This window comes from Gadus macrocephalus, chromosome 16 (genome assembly GCF_031168955.1).
Source record: "Gadus macrocephalus chromosome 16, ASM3116895v1".
Lineage (NCBI taxonomy): Eukaryota > Metazoa > Chordata > Actinopteri > Gadiformes > Gadidae > Gadus > Gadus macrocephalus.
This window is the reverse complement of record NC_082397.1, coordinates 27861057-27882264: the sequence shown is the minus strand read 5'-3', so window position 1 is coordinate 27882264 and position 21208 is coordinate 27861057. Positions and strand designations below refer to the sequence as shown.

Sequence of the window (21208 nt, the reverse complement as noted above, 5' to 3'; positions counted from 1 at the left end):
GCTACACGCAACGACACACTTTTAGCTACTGCTACACGGTATGACACAATTCTACCTACCATTACACGCTAGAACACACTACTACCAATGGCTACACGCTATAACACACTGCTACCTATGGCTACACGCTATGGCACACTGCTAACTACTGCTACACACTGTGACACAATGCTACCTACTGCTACACACTGTGACACTATGCTACCTATTTCTAAATGCTATAACATCTGTATTTTGTTGTAGATCATATACAATGCACAATGAAAGTATAGACTTTCATTGTCTGTACTTTGTTCACTGCACCTTATTGTCTATAGTTTATCGCGGAGTTGTAGTGTCTGATGTTGTCTGTTGCAGGTAGAAGAGGAAAGAGGAATCCTCTCGGCTCCGCTCACCCAGTCAGACAGCAGATCTCAGGTCTGTTTCTGGTTCTGTGTACAGTTTGTGATGCAATGACTAGGTTATAGCAGTTAATGTCATAGTAGATTAAAGAATGCATTCGGTTATAGTAGGGCTGGGAAATAATTTGATTATGATTATTAATCGCGATGAAACTCACGTTGATTACGACGATAAGCATTAGACATAAATAATCAATATAAAAAATAAAAGAAAAAGTTCTGATATGGATTTACCTAATAGCAAATCACACAGCAGAAATAAGCCTCTACAAACAGTTGAGATTGTTGCCTTCCCTTCCAAAGGAGTCTGATTTGATAGTCACTCACAGATCTTTCAGTTTTAAACACATTATTTTATGTAGCATAATATATGATTTTACAATGTTTATATTTTGCATTTACGTAAGCACTATTTAGTTCATGTTTTGTATATTAAAGTTCAGTTCATGTGCCAGGGCCTTTGTGCATCCACTTTTTTACTTTTTATGTATTGGTTGCGCCTCTACAAGATTTAAGATGTTTTCTGAAGCCCTGCCAAAGGAGTTTAATGTGAAAGAAGTCAGAGCTTTTATTTTTATTTACATTATTTTTAATAGGTTGCAAGGCAAGCTACCTTATATTGTTTTGTTGGGGGCGGATAAAACATGAATCGCGTACCACAGTTTGAGAACCACTGTTATAGTAGATTAGAATAGTATATTTAAGCAATAGATCACGCCAGGCTAGGTATATAGGTATGTGCTCATTATACCACTGTTAAGGGGCGTTGTCCGGCCCCGACGCGCAGCGGAGGGCCGGCGACCCCCTTCACAGTGGTATAATGAGCACATGCCACTGACTGAAGTGATCTATTGCTTTTATACAACGGTTACTGTTATGGCGAAACGAAAGTCATAGACACACTACATTTAAAAAGAAACCAAGAAAGTCAAAGTAGCCGTTTTATTAAAGACTACCAAAAAGTAGTCCCTCCTGGCTGCCGCTATGCATCGATGGTCGCTATGCAACACACTTTAGCGTCCCTCCGAGAGAAGGCTCCGATAGAGCGGTTCGCCGGCAATTTATCCTATGGAGCAGTTCACTCGCTGATTTTAGACTTCAGTGAACTGTGCTATTGCTTTTATACAACTGTTAAAATTATGGCAAAATGACTTCACACACACACACACTAGTAAAAATACGGTTGTATTCTTTGACACTTTCCACTTCAAGGCGCGGAGTGATACTTTCACAAAATGATTGGGCGTCATAGCAGTTATGTATACGCTCATTATACAACAGTTAGGAACCAATCAGATCGCTGGATTCAGGCCCCCCGTTGTATAATATATTATATTATTATGCATGTCTAAAGTACATTATAATATTATATATTTGGTTGTAGTAGATTGTATTTGGTTCCACCAAATTCTAGGTTAGATTTGGTGAAAGTACATTAGATCCTAGGATAAAATATGATATGGTATAAGATCATACTAAACTATTATATAATGTGGGTTTTTCTAGCAGATCATAGAAACTGACGGAGAAACGCCACGACTGAAGAACAGAATCAGAGAACTGGAAGAACAGGTGAGCACTTTCTACAGGGTGGAGGTCAGTACTGTCTACACCCAGGGTGGAGGTCAGTACAGTCTACACCCAGGGTGGAGGTCAGTACTGTCTACAGGGTGGAGGTCAGTACAGTCTACACCCAGGGTGGAGGTCAGTACTGTACAGGATTGAGGTCAGTACTGTCTACAGGGTGGAGGTCAGTACTGTCTACACCCAGGGTGGAGGTCAGTACAGTCTACACCCAGGGTGGAGGTCAGTACTGTACAGGATGGAGGTCAGTACTGTACACCCAGGGTGGAGGTCAGTACTGTCTACAGGGTGGAGGTCAGTACTGTCTACAGGGTGGAGGTCAGTACTGTCTACAGGGTGGAGGTTGGTACTGTCTACACCCAGGGTGGAGGTCAGTACTGTCTACAGGGTGGAGGTCAGTACTGTCTACACCCAGGGTGGAGGTCAGTACTGTCTACAGGGTGGAGGTCAGTACTGTCTACACCCAGGGTGGAGGTCAGTACTGTCTACACCCAGGGTGGAGGTCAGTACTGTACAGGGTGGAGGTCAGTACTGTCTACAGGGTGGAGGTCAGTACTGTCTACACCCAGGGTGGAGGTCAGTACTGTCTACACCCAGGGTGGAGGTCAGTACTGTACAGGGTGGAGGTCAGTACTGTCTACAGGGTGGAGGTTAGTACTGTCTACACCCAGGGTGGAGGTCAGTACTGTCTACACCCAGGGTGGAGGTCAGTACTGTCTACAGGGTGGAGGTCAGTACTGTCTAGGTGGAGGTCAATACTGTCTACAGGGTGGAGGTCAGTACTGTCTCCACCCAGGGTGGAGGTCAGTACTGTCTACAGGGTGGAGGTCAGTACTGTCTAGGTGGAGGTCAATACTGTCTACAGGGTGGAGGTCAGTACTGTCTACACCCAGGGTGGAGGTCAGTACTGTCTACAGGATGGAGGTTGGAGGTTGGTGGAAGTTAATTTGCTAGAAATGTACTTAAATTTTTTTGTCAGTTAATCATTTACATATTTATGTTACACAATTATTACATATTTACATGTTTACATATTTAACACAGTCAGAATATTCTGTTGAATCTGCCTCACTGATTCCCTCACGTTTACCTCAGTCTAAATTCTAGCTTCTGATTGGTTAGTTCAGTCACGTGATGGGTCCGAACAAGGAAGTGTTTGAAAATAGATTAACGGCGATATTTTTTTTATCGCGCGATAAAAGTTTTGCGTTAACGCAGCTGTTAACGCCGATAACGGCCCACCACTAGTATATATATATATATATATGTAAGGTCTGTCTCATTTGTATCAATTTTACTCTGAAATAACTTGAATGGAACTTAAGATGTCTGGGGATAAGCAGCACAGCAGTCAGGAAGCTATTTAAAGCAATAATAAACTGCGTATTGTGTATTTATGTAAAGCATTACGAAAAATGTTGCATGCGCAATAAAACATACAAAGAAAATTGGATTTTCCCTTTCCCTCTGGGCTAAGCCCCGGATATTTCAAAAACCTAGAAACGCCCCTGCCATCAATTATGTATCGGCAAATAATCTATTGACATTTGTGGACTTCAGCTCGGCGTTCAACACCATCATCCCTGAAATCCTTCATCAGAAGCTCACCCAGTTTGCAGTGCCTGTCACCACCTGTCAGTGGATCATCAGCTTCCTGATTGACAGGCATTAGCATGTCAGACTGGGGAGCATCTCATCCAAAACCCCTAGTCTGTTCATGTCTCCTCAGTAACCGAGAATAACCCATACACAGGTGCAATAGATCCTCATTTAGTTCTGGTCCTACAGTACTGCCTGCACCGATGGGGAAGTTGTTACTGTAGTCGGCACCACACTATGGGGTGAAGTGGTTGTTTAACATGCATGATTCCTCTCCTCTCCTCTCTCCTCCCCTCTGCCTCTCTCCTCTCCTCCTCCCTACTCTCCTCCCCTCCTCCTCCTCTTCTCCTCTCTCCCTGCTCCTCCTTTAGGTCCACCGTTTGCGTCTTACTCTTTCTCTTGACAGTCAGGAGATGTGGGACTTCATCGAAAGCTCCTCTAAGAACAACCAATCGGTTCTCTCCCTGCGGCGGGACCTCAGCCTGTCCCTGGATGCCGTCTCCAGGAAGCCCCTCCAATCGGTTCTGCAGACTGAAACCCAGCGATTGGACCGTAGCCTCAGGGAGGAGGAGTTTAGAATGTCTCTAAGCCACTTATGACTCATACAGCCCTGGTTGGTCCAGGTTGAAGAGTGTGTGGTACTGATAGTTATATGATATATATATATATGTGTGTGTGTGTGTGTGTGTGTGTGTATATGTTTTATCAGGGTGGGTCAGTGTCTAGAAGCTTCACCACAAGGTTGTGTTTCTTGCCTCGTTTTATGTTTGAACGGATCACTGTAAAATATGCTTACTTCAATAAAATGTCATTGAGCATCCACAAGCGCCAATGCATAAGAGGACCCAAGATACCATCGACACTTCCTCTCTCTGTCTATGTCAATTCAATTCAATTCAAAAAGCTTTATTGGAATGAGAAACATACATTTGCATTGCCAAAGCAGGTGAACAATAAAATAAACTGCGTTATAAAATAAAAAGGTATATAATATAATAAGTATGAACCTTTAAATACAAAATATCTATACATATCAATTGTTACTTTAAAAAGTAAAATGTGCGATATTATATAAATTACATTATCTCGTATAAACATAAGTTAAAGATAAACTCTAAATACACAATACATTGCGGAGGATTAGTGCAATTATTGTGTGCAGAGTGATTCCAGGGGGATGAGTCTATAGGGTGGGGGGGTGGGGGGGGGGGGGGGGGGGGGGGTGAGGTCCTTCTCATCACAACAGATGACGAATCTTGCTGCTGCTTTCGCACTATGTTGTATTTCTCCCAACAGGTATGGCAGTTTGTGAGCATCTGGAGTGTCTTTGAAGTCCTTGCATGCCTCTGTCTCTGTCTCCAGTTAGCTTATTTCCTCTACTATGTGAGTGTGTATTTCCTGGTGTACCCTCCTAGTGGAGATGCCAGCCTGGTCCTTAGAGGATCCATGTGAGCCTCCTAGGGAGCCGCCCTCTGATTGGCTGACACTCTTCACTCCTGGAGCTGCAGGTGGAAGGTGATGCGTTGATGTCACTGTGTTTCAGGTTTTCAATTTAGAAGGTCGCACATATTATATTGACAGATAGGTAGATATAGATTATGCTTTATTAGGGACACTATATCTCGAGGTAAAGAAGCGGATCTCCGTGCAAAGGCCCAGGGGCAGCGGAACCAGTCGGACTGATAGTGATCAGAGCAGCCGGGGGGGAACCGTTCCACGCCCTTCCGGACCTCCTCTCTCTTCCACCCCCCCCCCCCCCCAGACCAGACCGCCTAGCGTCGAGGGCCGGGGTTCAGTGCGGTCCGTCTGTACAGCGGGACTGAGGATTCAGGCGGACATTGGGATGATGTTTCGTCTTTAGTTCCAGACCGGATCACTACCTACCAGTCCCCGCCTCGGGCTGCGGGAGACTGTGAGTCGAGGCCCAGCGGCTCTAGATCCGACGGAGCTCCGAACAGAGCGAAGACCCGACAGCCCCATGATCCCCGCCGGCCTGGCGCTGCTGCTGGCCGCCCTGCTGCTGGCCCCCCGGCCGGCCGGTGAGACCTCCACCCCCTTGCTCCATTAGGATCTAGATCACATTTAATATATGTATAATGGATGTATACATTGTATTGAGATGTATTAGTTCAATATACTACTGCGTGTTTTTTACAGTTACGTTAATTACACCTTAACGCAATTAATACAAATTGTCGCATGTTTTCTTTTTTTGTTTTTACTTTTTGAACGGTTTTACCCACAGAATGTCAACATTCATATCAGAAATCATTTTTGTTGTTCACTTACTTTACATTAAATTACACTTGCAGGAAGTGACTGCCTGATTACAATTGCAGTAAGTGACAGCCTGTTTACAATTCCCAAATCTGTGAGCCTACTTTTGAATTTGAATTTAACTATACTTGCAGTAACTGTTGGTTTACAATTGTACTAACTAATTGCCCGTTTACAATTCCCAAATCTGTGTTGTTCCATAAATTTCATATTCAACCCACACTGAGTGAGTCAATAAAACTCTCAAGATCACTTTGTTTTGCTTATTAACTACATTTGGAATGAATGATAATGTCTCATTCCATTGGAGAATCTCATTTAACTTCAATTGGAGTGGATTTAAAATATAATTTTAAAAGTGTGATTAATCGCAAGTTAACTCACCAATACTATGCGATTAATCACGCTTAAAGCTTTTAATCGTTGCCCAGCCCTAAAATTAATATTTCCATGCTTAAGGTGCTGAAGAAAATAACATTCCAATTAGAACTAGAACTGCAAGCAGTTATGCAGGGGTCCAAGAAATGTGCATTTCGCCGGCACAACGCGAAGCAAGTGTTCAAAACGCTACCGTGAACCTACCGTGAACCTGTGGATATAACGCGAAGCAAGTGTTCAAAATGCTACCGTGAACCTGTGGATATAAAGGTTTTGACTGTGGGAGGTTCGGTGTGGGAGATATATCCCCAAACGCGTTTTCAGAACATTCCTTTGGCCGATTAGGAGATATACAATTTCCTCGTTTATTGCGCCCCCGAATGGCGTAATTTTCCAAAGAGAATTCCTAGCGGCGAAATATTCAGAATTTTTTTAGTGAACGCCATTTAGGGTAACGCCGACATGTGTGTAAAATTTGAACTCGATCCGATGTGTAATTTTGGATTTTTGGGACTTAATGATTTTCCATGTTTAACGTAGCTAATTAACAAATATTCAAAACGCTACCGTTTCGTCATCGACGGTCGAGTCAAAATAGTTTTTAACGACTTATTTTCGTGTGTTTCTGAAGATGTCGTGTGCAAAGTTTGGTGGCGATTGGTCAAAAAATGTGGGAGGAGTAGGGAAAAGGCAGTTTTGCGGTTTTCGCGATTTTGCGAAAAAATTTCATCGACGCCTGGCCTATGCCAAAAGATGCAGCAGACTCCAGTGCATCTGTTGGTATAACGTTTTTGACTGTGGGAGGTTCGGTGTGGGAGTTATAGCCCCAAACAAGTTTTCCTATGTATAGCGCCACCTAGTGACCGGCATGTCTGGATTTTGTCGTCTGCGTAGTCCGCGCGGACCTGGATCTAGTCATGCAATTGGCGTGTGTGCACCATTTACGGTTTGGGCTGTGGTACCACTTTTAGGGGGGTAAGTAAAATAACAATCCTTACAAAAACAATAGGGATCCAACCTGTTGGCTTGGACCCCTAATAATAATCAATGAATATTAAAATCTTAGCATAATTTATTAATACATCACTTTATTTAACAAACATCGAAAAGATCCCGAGGTTCCTGAACGCCCCATGGGTGTGACGCGGTGAGAGGCGAGGCTCCAACGGAACCGCCCCGGACGCAGCGCTTCTCCTCGGCAGTGTTGCCAGATTGGAACAGATTTTCCAACCTATCTGGCAACCCTGTCTTGGGCGCGCTGGAGCCAGGGTTGCCAGAATGGGCGGGAAATATATCACAATCTGGCAACACTTGGTCTCAGCGCTGCTTCTCGGTTCTCCGCCTCACATATCGTTGCGTTTCACTGCTTAGGAGAACCTGGTGTTGATTCTCGAGTCTGCACAACATCGAGAGTCTAGGACCGAGGCGGAGTTGGGCTGCCGTAGAAAGGAGGAGACGAGGAGAAAGGAGGAGTAGGTCTGGATAAATCTCGACAGTAATGTTGCGGATCTTCTACATTTGATAAAGGCAAGTACCAGCAGGCCCCAAAAGCTACGCGTGTGTGTGTGTGTGTGCGTGTGTGCGTGTGTGTGTGTGTGTGTGTGTGTGTGTGTGTGTGTGTTTTAAATGTAGAGTATTGTGTTTCTGTGCCGGCTGCAGCCTCCCTCCCGCCGCAGAGTGTCTAACCTCTGCATCTTAATATGTTTTACGTGGCCCCAGTCTAACCTCACTATCTTTACATGTTTAACGTGGCCCCAGTCTAACCTCATCATCTTAACATGTTTCCTCTAACGTAGCCGCAGTCTAACTACGGCATCTTAACATATTTCCTCTAACGTGGCCGCAGTCTAACCTCGGCATCTTAACATGTTTCTTTTAACGTGGCAGCAGTCTAATCTAAACTCAGCAATTTAACATGTTTCCTCTAACGTGGCAGTAGTGTAACCTAACCTCAGCATCTTAACATGTTTCTTCTAACGTGGCAGTAGTCTAACCTAACCTCCTATCTTAACATGTTTCTTCTAACGTGGCAGCAGTCTAACCTAACCTCAGCATCTAAACATGTTTCCTCTTATGTGGCCGCAGTCGCCCCAGCAACATGTTTCCTCTAATATGGCTGCCGTCTAACCTCAGCAATTTAACAAGTTTCCTCTAACGTGGCAGCAGTCTAACCTCAGCATCTTAACATGTTTCCTCTAACATGGCTGCAGTCTGACCTCTGTGGTACATTTGTTCTGTTTGTTTAATGTTTGAATCCAGCAGTCATGGAGTTTGATTTCGGTCTGAGAGTTAAGTTCTTGTCAAGAGGAATATAAACTGATATATAAACATATAAACTGATAAAACAGTTGCCAAATATATAACTATCTATTAACTAGAAATATATCATATCTAAATATTAATATTAGCCATTTGTTTTCTTCTGCTTGTGTGTGGGTATCTTGCTCTCTAATTAATTCCATTTAAAGGGCTTTATTGGCATCAGAAACTTATGTTTATATCACCAGAGCAACTGTGAAATAATGACAAAATGTCGGTCAAGAAGGTCTGAACAGAATTGGGTAACATTTTAACTCTTCAATCAGATATATTTGTGTAGAATGATCTTAAAAATACAATGATAAATTGTGCTTATCCTGTAAAAAATAGTTAAAAATAAGTGAGAACTATTTATACACTGCAAGAAATGTTGTGTGTATGTGTTTAACGGTACACAGTATGTTCTGTTTGAATATACAGTATGTATCTACAGTCTATGTACAGGGCCTCCATCACACGCTGGCTTCAGTCTGTTGGACAGAGGAATCCTATTGTCTGTGCAGTTGTAATAGTAATGTGCAGCTCTGTGACCTTGTCCTTCTCTGTGCAGACTGTAAACATTTTTACACTGCCAAATATGCCCGGCTTATGCACTCCTTTTTCCCGGCATGTTCCGCGCGTTCACAATGCCCGGAGTAAATTGCTGGCTTGAGCTAGCACCCAAATTTACCCTCCCGGACCCTACACACATTGGCGGTTTCATTCTGATGTAAATGCGATTAGACGGCTCCACGGTTCCAGGGGCGGATCTTGAGTAAAGGTGTTGCTGCGTTGTCTCTACAACAGAGACAATGCAGCAATATCAACATGAGTAGTTCTCTTTGGAGAGACAGTGAAATCCATGAGCTGCTAAACATGTGAGAGAAGGTTATGCAGGCGCATTTAAAAAAGACCAGGAAAGATGGTGCGATCTATGAGAAAGACACAGTGCCATGTTGTTGTGGCAACGACGCGGGGCGCTCCTCTGTTGAGCGACTCGTGATTGAAGGCTTTTTTAAACATTATATAGCGAATTTTTTTTCAAGTTTTGTCCAGTTAGACTGGTGCAATACGTTTGTGAAGTATGGATAGTGAGAGTTCTGCATCGTTTGATTTAAAACATCAATCCACGACGGAATATGAAGATAGTTTCTCTGCTGGGGTCACCACGCATCAAATGGCATCGAGACGCACCTACACCAGAGCGGACCTTCTGGAGCTGCGATATGCTTGCAAAACAGTTGATTTGTCACCAGAACAGCTGGATCTCATACCAACACACCGGCTTATAAAGAAGAGAAGGAGGAAAAGAGGATCGAGAGGAGGGATCAGGAACAGGATCAGGACACGGGGAAGTAAACTACCACTACCTGCTTTCACTCTGGCAAATGTGCGATCGCTACGTAATAAGATGGATGAACTTGCGGCACTTGTTAAGCTTGATTCAGATTATCGGAGTACAAGTTTATTCTGTTTCACTGAAACGTGGTTAACTGAGGACATTACAGTGTGCTTGGATGGCTTTACATTCATACGCTTTGACCGGGACAAAGAAGTAACGGGGAAATCAGTCGGAGGTGGTCTTTGCATGGTTGTAAATGACAGATGGGCAACGAACTTCACAGTTCGTGAGATGCACTGCTCACGACACTACGAAATCTTGTCTGTGTCATTTCGTCCCCACTATCTTCCCCGTGAATTTCAATTAATAACAGTAATTCTTGTTTATGTCCCTGGCCCTGACAACGCGCTGGCAGCAGAGCGCATTTCAGAATGTTATGACAATACCGTCTCCAGGGCATCTGACCAGCCCGTGTTTCTGATGGGAGATTTCAACACATGTGACGTCACCGCACTTCTCCCACAGTTAGAACAGTATGTAACAACGCCAACACGGCTGAATAGAACGCTAGATTTATGTTTTTGGAAACATCCCGGGTGCATATGTATCCATGCCCTGCCCTGCCCTTGGGTCCTCAGATCATAATGTAATACTACTACTGCCTAAGTACAGACAAAAATTGAAGACCCAAAAAGTACAGGCCCAAACCATCATGGCATGGGAGGTAGACTCCATTCAAAGACTGAAAGGATGTTTTGAGCTGACAGATTGGGAAGAATTCTTCAGGGAATGCAATGGTGACCTTAACCTGTTGTACGATACCATATGCTCTTACGTCACATTCTGTGCTGATAGTGTTATTCCCACCAAACAAATTAAGATCTTTGCAAACAATAAGCCATGGATAACCAAAGACCTTAAGAACTGTCTCAATTTAAAAAAGTTTGCATTCATCCAGGGTGACCAGCAGAGAGTTAAAGAGCTGAAAAAGGAGCTAAAGCAGAAGACCAAGCTGGCCAAGCTCAACTACAAAAACAAAATGGAGAAGTTCATCAGTGGAGATATAAGGCATGCATGGAGGAGCCTAAACACCATGATGGGCAGGAATAAGAACACTGCTGCAGTACAATGCCCAGACCCTGCTGCCTTTGCTGAAGAACTCAACACCTTCTATGCCAGATTCAACAACACTGACTCTATGGAGGAAATGGTCACTCTCCTATACCCCCCAGAATCTATCTGCATAGAAGAGAAGCGGGTTATATCCATCTTTTCCCATCTCCATTCCTCCAAAGCTCCTGGACCAGATGGGCTGAAGGGCAGAATACTGAAGGAGTGTGCAAGTCAGCTGGGCGGTGTAATGACGGAAATGTTTCAGCTCTTCCTAGATGCCAGTTTTGTTCCCAGGGCGTGGAAGGAGACCACCATCATCCCTGTTCCCAAAAAGCCCCGGGCTAAAGCTCTGAACGACTTCAGACCAGTGGCACTCACCTCTATCCTGTGCAAATGCATGGAGAGAGTTGTTGCAGGAGAGCTCACCACCACCATCGGTGAGAATCTGGATCCACTGCAGTTTGCCTACAAGCCAAAACGAGGTGTGGAGGACGCTACATTACATCTACTGGATACCATCACAAAGCACCTGGACTCCCAGAACTCCTTGGTCAGGGTCTTATTCATGGACTTCTCGTCAGCATTTAATACAGTTAACATCAACACACTCCTGCATCGCCTTCAGCAGCTTCAGGTCAACCCAGCACTGACACTTTGGATCAAGGAGTTTTTAAAGGACAGACAGACCCCAGCATGTAAAGGTCCAGGGTGTAACATCGTCCAACATCATCCTTAACACTGGAGTCCCACAGGGTTGTGTCTTGTCTCCCATCTTGTTCTCAATATACACCAATGAGATCACATGCAACATCAGTGGATTCAAGCTATTTAAATATGCAGATGATCTGGCCTTGGTGGCCAAACTGACAGATCAAAGCACCCTGTCCAAGTACACCCAATATATCACTGAAATGGCCCTGTGGTTCAAAGAAAGCTCACTGCAGTTGAACATCAGCAAAACCAAAGAACTGTGTTGCCATAGGAGGAGGGCATCTAACACCCCACATCCACTTTCCTCACCTTTGACCCTGGAAGGACAAGTGGTTGAACAGGTGGTGAAGTTCAAATACCTTGGCACAGAGATCGACCAACGTCTGTCCTTTAGCCAGCATGCAGATGGGGTTTACAAGAAGGGACAACAACGTATGTATCTCCTGAGGAAACTAGACACCTTCAATGTCAGTAAAGACATTTTGTCAACTGCCTACCAATCTCTGGTGGAATCCATCATCACTTGCAACATTACATCCTGGTACGGCTTCCTCACAAACGCAAGCAAAAGCAGACTTAATAGATTAACTAAGCAAGCAAGCAAGCTAATAGGAATACACCAGAAAGCGCTGGAGGATCTGTATATCCAGGCAGTGGGAAGGAAGACCAACCCCATCCTCTTAGATCCCTCCCACCCACTCCATCCTTGTTTTGATCTACTTCCTTCTGGCAGAAGATTCAGAATGCCTTTGGCCAGGAAAGCTATCTACAAAAAATCATTCATCCCCATAGCTATACACACACAGAACACTCATTCCTCAAAGAACACACACACACACACACACACACACACACACACACACACACACACACACACACACACCTCTACCTCCAAGCCTTCAGTCAAAAGACAATTTTCTAGTATGGCAACATACTAGACAATAAAGCTTTTTGAATCTTGAATCTTTGAATCTTGAACATGTGAGAGAAGGTTATGCAGGCGCATTTAAAAAAGACCGGGAAAGATGGTGCGATCTATGAGACAGACACAGTGGAACTGTCCTTACGAGGCTTTTGTCAGGATAAAAAACAAGTGGTCAGCAAAATAAAGAATAAGTTGGTGTTTTTGCACATGTAAATAGTTAATCGTGTTTGTAGCCTACACTCAAATGTATAATCATTCTAGCATTCGAGTCTCTTGAATCATAAACAATGCAAAAGGCAAATTATTCTTAAAGGTCCCATGACATGAAAATCTCACTTTGGGAGGTTTTCTAACATAAATATGAGTTCCCCTAGCCTGCCTATGGTCCCCCAGTGGCTAAAACTTGCGTTTGGTGTAAAACTAGCACTAGCTGTTCTGCTCGCCTTTGAAAAAACGGAGGCTCAAGCGCGCTGATTTGGAATGTCTGTGCTCATGACGTCATCAGGAATCTCAGCTCCTCCCCTTACTCTGCCTGGCCCGCCCAGAGACGTTGGCCCGCCAATGAGACTCGACCGTGCGAGCGCCACATGTGTGTGTGTGAATACCCACACTGTAACGCAAGTGTTTCTTGTCGGTTCTTTGACGTGTCTTGTATTTCCACAACAAGACTGTCGTGGGGGTTATCTAAGCCATGGTTGAGAAGGAATTGGGGGAAAGGAACTTTGGTTTGACTCGCTGAAGTACATGAACTGCGACATGCCGCCGGTTGCCGCGAGGCACCATCGCCCGGCAGCGGGCAGCCGGCCGCAGGCAGCGCGCGGTTCAGTCGACTTCAGGTTGATGTGAAAGTGGAAGAACCAGAGACGTCGCAGAACCCGACAAAGTCGTTTGTGATTCATAATATCGTCTGGAGGCGCACACAATGTTATATGATATAGATATTAGGGATGGGCGTGAGGAATCGATTACTCGAGTACTACTCGTTACAAATGAACTCGGTTGGTGGACAGGCAAACTCGAGTTTGCATATACACACAAACAAAGTTTTCTGAAGCAAATGTATCAATTTTCTGTCGGCGCCACTAACGCATGACGTGGGCACAAAGAAAATTAAATGCATCCATTTCCATGGCGCGTTCCGTGGCGTGTGCAGGCACGCCAGAATTCAAAAAGTTAAGAGATGGCGGTTAAAGCAAACCGCAGCGAAGAATTGAAATACTTTAAAGAAATAGGAGATCATAAGGTGAAATGTAAAATATGCCAAGCGAAATCGAGCTACCAGAAAGTACTATGCGGCAACATGCTCCTGAAACACAACAGTGAGTTCGGGAAAGCAGACCCGCAGCAACGGTGAAAGTGAAAGTGTGTCGGCTATATTTTCACCGCCGCAAGACGCAGCTGTAATCCCGGGCGTGTAGAGAAGATCACAACGCTGAGTATTTCCATAGTCCATTTGCGGCCGTTTTATTTGCAGCTTTAAGCATTTATTTGCAATGGTTAGGCTACTTGTTTCGTTTTTTTTAAACTGTTACAGGCCTTGGTTCGACGTGATTTAAATTGTGAGACGCATATTTATTTTTGTAAGGGAAATGTGTCAAACTCTGACTGTTTTGATGGAGAATAAGCATTAGGCCTACATGTTTGGTTCGTAATATTGCCGTTCATCATCAGGCCTATTCCTGCTGCAGATGCGTTGCATTCTAAAAATAGATTTGATTTAACGAGTACTCGATTGATCCTCGAGGAATTCCTTCGATCACTCGAGTTTGGAATTTACTACTCGTGCCCATCCCTAATAGATATCTATGTATTATATGATATTATTTAGATATAGAGCTCCAGGACTGTAACGCAAGTGTTGTACACTTCCTTGTTATTTGGATAACCGTTCTGCTGTTGGTGTGATGGCGCATAACACGTCGGACTCTCGTCTCTGGTATTTCTACAACGAGACTCGTATTGGGGGTTATCTCAGCCAAGTTTGAGAATGAATTGGGGGGAAGGAACTTTGGCTTTGACTCCCTCAGGAACATGAACCACGACAAGGAGGAGAAAGGGATCTTTGCCGGGCAGCGCTTATGCACCTCCGCCTCCGGCGGTGGTCCCTCAGCGGGGCTCAAGCGGGAGACATTCGCCGCCAACAATCCCTTTCTCCTCCATGTCGTGGTTCATGTTCTTGAGGGAGTCAAAGCCAAAGTTCCTTCCCCCCAATTCATTCTCAACCTTGGCTGAGATAACCCCCAATACGAGTCTCGTTGTAGAAATACCAGATACGAGAGTCCGACGTGTTATGCGCCATCACACCAACAGCAACGGTTATCCAAATAACAAGGAAGTGTACAACACTTGCGTTACAGTCCTGGAGCTCTATATCTAAATAATATCATATACATAGATATCTATATCATATAACATATTGTGTGCGCCTCCAGACGATATTATGAATCACAAACTACTTTGTCGGGTTCTGCGATGACCTCAGATAACCCCCACGACAGTCTCGTTGTGGAAATACAAGACACGTCAAAGAACCGACAAGAAACACTTGCATTACAGTGTGTGTATTCACATTGATGTGGACGTTGAAGAACCAGGAACGTCGGAGAACCCAACGCGGTCGTTTGAGATTCATAATATCGGCTCACACAGCTTTTGGCCGTGATAATATATATTATATGATATAGATATCTGTGTAGGCTATATGATAATATTTAGATATAGAGCTCCAGGACTCCCGTGTGTTCTAGAATATTTACAGAACACGGCTAAAGGCTGTGTGCGCCTCGCCATTGCGATACATCCACTGTAAACAGAGCGCATGGTGGCTGCAAGCTGCTCAGGGCCACACCCCCACCCTCCTCCTTGACACGCCCACCGAAACAGCGCATTTGGGGGAAGCTCAATGTGCGACTGGCTCGGAGTGGCTGTAACTCTGCACCACGGCTGAATTTAGGGAACGTCTTTGAATACTGTGTTAGTTGCCCACTAATACCTATATTAAAGAATACATAAAATAGCATGTCATGGGACCTTTAAGAGGTCTACTCTCCATGCGTAGCCCCGCCTTCTCCAGTGAACCAAGAAATCCGGCTCTGTGACGACGGGGGATTATACCCCCTCAGTTTTACACTGGCAAGACAGTGAATTTGCCGGGCGGAAGGAAAAGGTAGTAAAAAGTTAAAATTAAAAATGAAGGCCCTTGAAAGGTAGTAAAAGGTAACAAACGTAATTTGACCTGGTAGTACATTTTTTCACAGCCACCTCAATATAATATGAGTTTCCATTTTTCGCTTAATATTTCTGTTTGCATGTTTTAACTTCATCTACCCTAAAAAATACAGTATACGGTGCTAACAGGACCTGAACTGAGTACAGGGCTCCAGAGTGTGCCTAATTTGGGCGCACATGCGCCTAGAATTCGGGGTAGTGCGACCAAATATTTTATTTGGGCGCACCGGTGCGACTGAAAATGTATCTGGTATAATATTTTTTTTTTTTACAGAGCAGTCTATTCATAATATTGTAATGACCACGGAAGAGGCAGTGAATGAAGTATTGATTAGACAGCGATTTATTAGATACCTAATAAACCATTGGAACACCGGTAACAATAGCAACGCCGGTAAACAAACCCGCGAAACCCAATCCAGGGGCCTGTACTACGAAGCTCGATTAGAGGGTTAGCGAGGTATGTTGAGCTGAAAGCCTGGGTTAGCTGTACCATGAAAGTCGATCTCTGTATCACCATGGTGACTTACGCTCGCAACCAAACCTGGTCGGGAGCAGCTTTTCAGCGAGTCTACCCGGAGATCGGCTACTTATATCGGCGTGCGCAGCTTCCTAGCCCCTCCTCCGATAATTTCGTCACCATTTGTGGGTGTTCCCATGGACCTCGGCGCACTTATCGTACAGGCGTCTCTCCGGAGACAGAGGTTTTTTCGGGACAGAACCGATCCCTTGGCATTGTCTGACGATATTCTTTATGAGGGATACAGATTCGGCATTTATTTAAGGCATTTATTTAATGGTCAAAATATTATTAATCAGTGGCGTAAATATCGACGGTGCAACCGGTGCAGCCGCCCCCCCCCCGTCCCCCCCCCGTCAACAACTCAGCGCATGGCAGGCACGGTCCAACGCCCCCCCTCAACAACTCACAACTTGGGTGCACCATAAATACGTGCTGGTGCACCCAAATTAAAAATTTAGGCGCACCAGTGCACCCAAGGAAAAAGTTAGTCTGGAGCCCTGGAGTAGCTGTTAGAGTTTGCGTTGCTGGTTGCTATAGCGTTACACTGAATTCTGCGACCCACCGAAAAGTGTGACCCCAGGGGGCGCTGTTTTTTTTTTTTATATGCACGAGTTTGAAGCGTAGACAGGCATGACAAAAACATACATAAGATCTCCCCCCAACCATTTACCTTTTTATTAAAGGTGCTTAATAAATACATTTGATTGATTTGATTAGCATTTTACAGACCCATACAATGGATGGGGCGTTTAGTACGGTCCTTCACCGTTGCTTCTTTACCCATAAAAAGCTACAGTCATGGTTAAATTAAGCTGATTTGCCTTTGAGCATTTCCTATTATAGGCTACTGTGTAAAATGCTGTTTCTAATTACTGTTAGTATCAAGAAAAGAGACCCACCGGAGATCTTATGTTTATTTATGTTTTTGTTATAATGCACAGGTGCATGATACATGCCTGCTAACCGAGATCCTAGTATACTAATCTTCCTTGCTCTGAATGGGACAATATCGTTTTCAAATATCGAAAATACATACGTTGTGCAAAGGAATAATACGTTGTGCAAAGGAATAATACACGCATGATAATGCAAATGAATAATGCACAGAACAAACCTGTCACTTCAATGCAGTTTAATAGAGGATAGACAGCTGACGAATGACCATTTAGCTATCTATCTAGACTATTTAAATAGTCTAGATCAGGGATGCCAGGGTTACGGTTATATATATCTATATCTATGTATATATCTATATATAGATGTATATATATTTATTTTTTTGGAATCCGTCAGTTGGTCTCTTACTGCTGCTGGTCTGTTATGATTCAATAACCGTTCATCCCCCAGTCTCCATTCCATTTCGAAACGTGTTTAGAAAACACGCTTGTTTCATTAAAATGTATTAATCAATTAAGGCCGCCACCAGGGGGCGCCCCCAACACTTTTGCCGCCCCCAACACATTTGCCGCCATAGGCGATCGCCTAGTTCACCTGTGCAAGCCTTCAATAAATAAAATAAAAGTAATTAACAGTTTACACTTGTGTTATTAATAGGAAATGTGTTTTGTTGGCACCTAGTCTATTTTGTTGCATTTCTCATTTATAAATGTAGGCTACTTGCATGGATAGGAAAATGTTAAGTTCTTACTGTGTGTTCACACCAAACGCGACGGGGCGAAAGGATCCCATACAAAGTGAACGTATAGACGTGTTTTGAAACCGGCGACAAGTTTTGATTTGTCGCGCCACACTTTTGCCGTGCACAGGCGAGCGCGTTCATGAGAATTTGTCGCGCGAAAAATTTGCTCGAGTTCAAATATTTCAACTTTGACGCGAATTTCGCGTGATGACAGCCAATCAGCGTTCAACAGCGTGGCCACTGAGTCACATGTGTAACGTAACAGCCAATCAGCGTTCAACCGTCAAACTCAGTGCAGTCCGGGGTGAACTGCAGCATGGAGGAGAAAGTGAATGTAGGGGCCAAAATGCATATTTGGTCTGTTTGTTTATTGTTTATTTTGAAAGGTTAGTCACACTGTTTTGGATCATGTCACTTCCGTTTGATTGACACATGGGTGTGGCTTAATCTATATACCTGGGCAGTCAGATCAGCGGAGCGGGGGAAGAAAGGGGGTTAGTGGGGCACCTGATTATATTTTCTGTTTACCGTCGTCGTCGTCATCGTCATCGTCAAACAACCATGTTTTCATTCATCAATTGTCATTCGGTCTGCAGCAATAAAATTCTCAAACTATATTCATCACCGGACTTGGATTCATTGTACGACGCGTAACTGCCTGGAGCCCACTTAAGCCTCTTAGCGGCCTTTTATAGGAAAACGGACGCTATATTTAGTAAACAGAAATAATCCAAAAACACCACGGGATTCAACGTTGCTCTTATCGCTTGGATCTCGATGTTTTGGACGGAACGAACTATTGTGGTAACTCGGTTAGGTAGAAGGGCTCAAAGTAAGGACCAGGCAGGGTGTGAGGGTCCAAAGCCTCAAACGGCGGTTTATTGCACTCGGTTTCTTATATCCACACAAGCGCACGCTGTTCATCGAAGTAGGGGGGGGTTGCTCGAGTCGTCGTCCACGTGTCCGCCGTGCGGCTCACTCAACGCTCTCGGTCGTCTGCGTTGTCCTCTCTTCCACTCGACTCCTCCCGATCTGTCGTTTGGTGGCCTCCTTTTAACACCTGGGTGCCTCCTGCCCAGGTGCTCCTCGTTTCCCCGATTGCGGCTCTCGGGAGGTTGGGATTTGTCGCCGGCTGTTGGCCACCGGCGGTATATCCCGGCCTCGACTCTCCCGAACAGGGGGCGTGGCACCGGGGGAATGCCACACACTCCCCCCCCTTTGCCTATGCCCCTCCGTGCGCGGGGCCCAGCCCCCGCACGCATCTCGGCGGGACAGAGCGTCGGCGTTGGTGTGTTCCCGCCCCGGCCTGTGCTCCACGGTAAAGGAGAAGGGCTGGAGGGACAGGAACCACCTCGTTATCCGAGCATTCGTGTCCTTGGCGGTGGCCATCCACTTCAGTGGGGCGTGGTCCGTCACCAGGACGAACTGGTGTCCTAGGAGATAATACGTTAGTTTTGTGACGGCCCACTTAATGGCCAGCGCCTCCTTTTCTACCGTGCTGTAGTTCCGCTCGTGGGGGAGGAGCTTCCGGCTGAGATAGGTCACCGGGTGCTCCTCTCCGTTCCGGACCTGGGATAGGACCCCACCTAGTCCCACCTCGGACGCATCTGTTTGGAGGGTGAAAGGGAGGTTAAAATCCGGGGTGACTAGTAGCGGCTCCTTACATAAGGCCCCCCGTAGGTCCTCGAAGGCCCTCGTCGCTGCCTCAGTCCAGTGGACCCTATCCGGGAGGGCCTTCCGGGTGAGATTGTTCAGGGGGCAGGCTAGGGTGGCATACCCCGGGATAAAACGCTGGTAATACCCCACCAGCCCCAGGAACGATCTCACCTGCTTCTTGGTCTGGGGTTGGGGCCACTCCCGGATAGCCGCCACCTTGTCCTCCTGGGGTCGCACGTTCCCCCTCCCCACCCGGTACCCCAAATAGGCCGTCTCCTCCCGCCCCAACCGGCACTTTGCAGGGTTGGCGGTCAGCCCGGCCGCCCGTAGGCCGTTGAGCACGGCCCGCACGTGCTTGACGTGTTCGTCCCAACTGGCGCTGTGGATGATTATATCATCGATATATGCTGCGGCGTAACTGCTGTGCGGCCTTAGGACCTGGTCCATCATCCGCTGGAACGTAGCGGGTGCCCCGTGGACACCAAAGGGCAGGACAGTGTACTGAAACAGGCCCCCCGGCGTCGCGAAGGCCGTCTTCTCCCGGGACGACGGCGCCAGGGGGACCTGCCAGTACCCCTTGGTTAGGTCCAGCGTGGAGAGGTACCGGGCCGGTCCCAGCCGCTCGATCAGCTCGTCTACTCTAGGCATGGGGTAGGAGTCAAAGTCAGACACTTCATTTAGCCGGCGGAAGTCATTACAGAACCGGTGGGTCCCGTCCGGCTTGGGCACCAGCACGATAGGGCTAGCCCAGGCGCTACGGGATTCCTCAATTACCCCCAGTTTCAGCATCCGCTCCACCTCGGCTCGGATGGCGTTGCGCCGGGACTCGGGTACCCGGTAGGGCGGGATCCGAACCGTCACCCCCGGAGCGGTCCGGATCTCATGGGTGATCACCGAGGTCCGCCCCGGCACGTCCGAAAACACGTCCCGGCTCTGCAGCACCAGCTCCCCGAGTTCTTGTCTCTGTGCGGGACTGAGGTCGGCCCCCATCGGGACCTCAGGGATCGCGGGCCGAGCCATCAAGGCCATGGGGGCCCGTAGGGGAGGGTCGTCCTCACCCCGCCACTGTTTTAACAGATTCACGTGATAAACCTGGGTGGGCTTGCGTCTCCCGGGCTGCCTCACCTTGTAGTTAACGGGCCCCACGGCCTCTACTACCTCGTACGGGCCCTGCCATTTCGCAAGAAACTTGCACTCGCTGGTTGGAACCAGCACTAAGACCCGGTCGCCTGGTCGGAAGTTCCGCACGCGCGCCCCCCTGTTATACACGCGCGCTTGGGCCTGCTGAGCACGGGCGAGGTGGTCTCGGACTATGGGCCAGACCTTGGCCATTCGGTCCCTGACGAGCTCCACATGCTCGATGGTGGTCCTGTGTGGAGAGGGATGACTCTCCCACGCCTCCTTCGCCAGGTCCAGTATTCCACGGGGTCTCCTCCCATAAAGGAGTTCGAAGGGCGAGAACCCCGTGGAAGCCTGGGGCACCTCACGAATGGCGAAGAGGACGTGGGGAAGCAACTGATCCCAGTTCTTCCCG

At 46.2% G+C, this 21208-nt stretch overlaps 1 protein-coding gene across 5 annotated transcripts in view; it reads left to right on the top strand.

Annotated features, from left to right (window-relative positions):
• Window positions 1-4761, top strand: part of si:dkey-230p4.1 (trichohyalin) — a 45947-nt gene extending 41186 nt beyond the window's left edge. For 3 of the 5 annotated variants that reach the window (XM_060074652.1, XM_060074653.1, XM_060074654.1), the window contains 3 exons: window positions 358-417; window positions 1908-1973; window positions 3956-4761. In XM_060074652.1, the coding sequence (XP_059930635.1) occupies window positions 358-417; window positions 1908-1973; window positions 3956-4183 (354 nt within the window). In that variant the 3' untranslated portion in view covers window positions 4184-4761. The remainder of the gene's footprint in view (window positions 1-357; window positions 418-1907; window positions 1974-3955) is intronic. The other 2 variants (XM_060074650.1, XM_060074649.1) reach the window with 2 other exon arrangements.
• Window positions 4762-21208: the final 16447 nt, after the last annotated feature.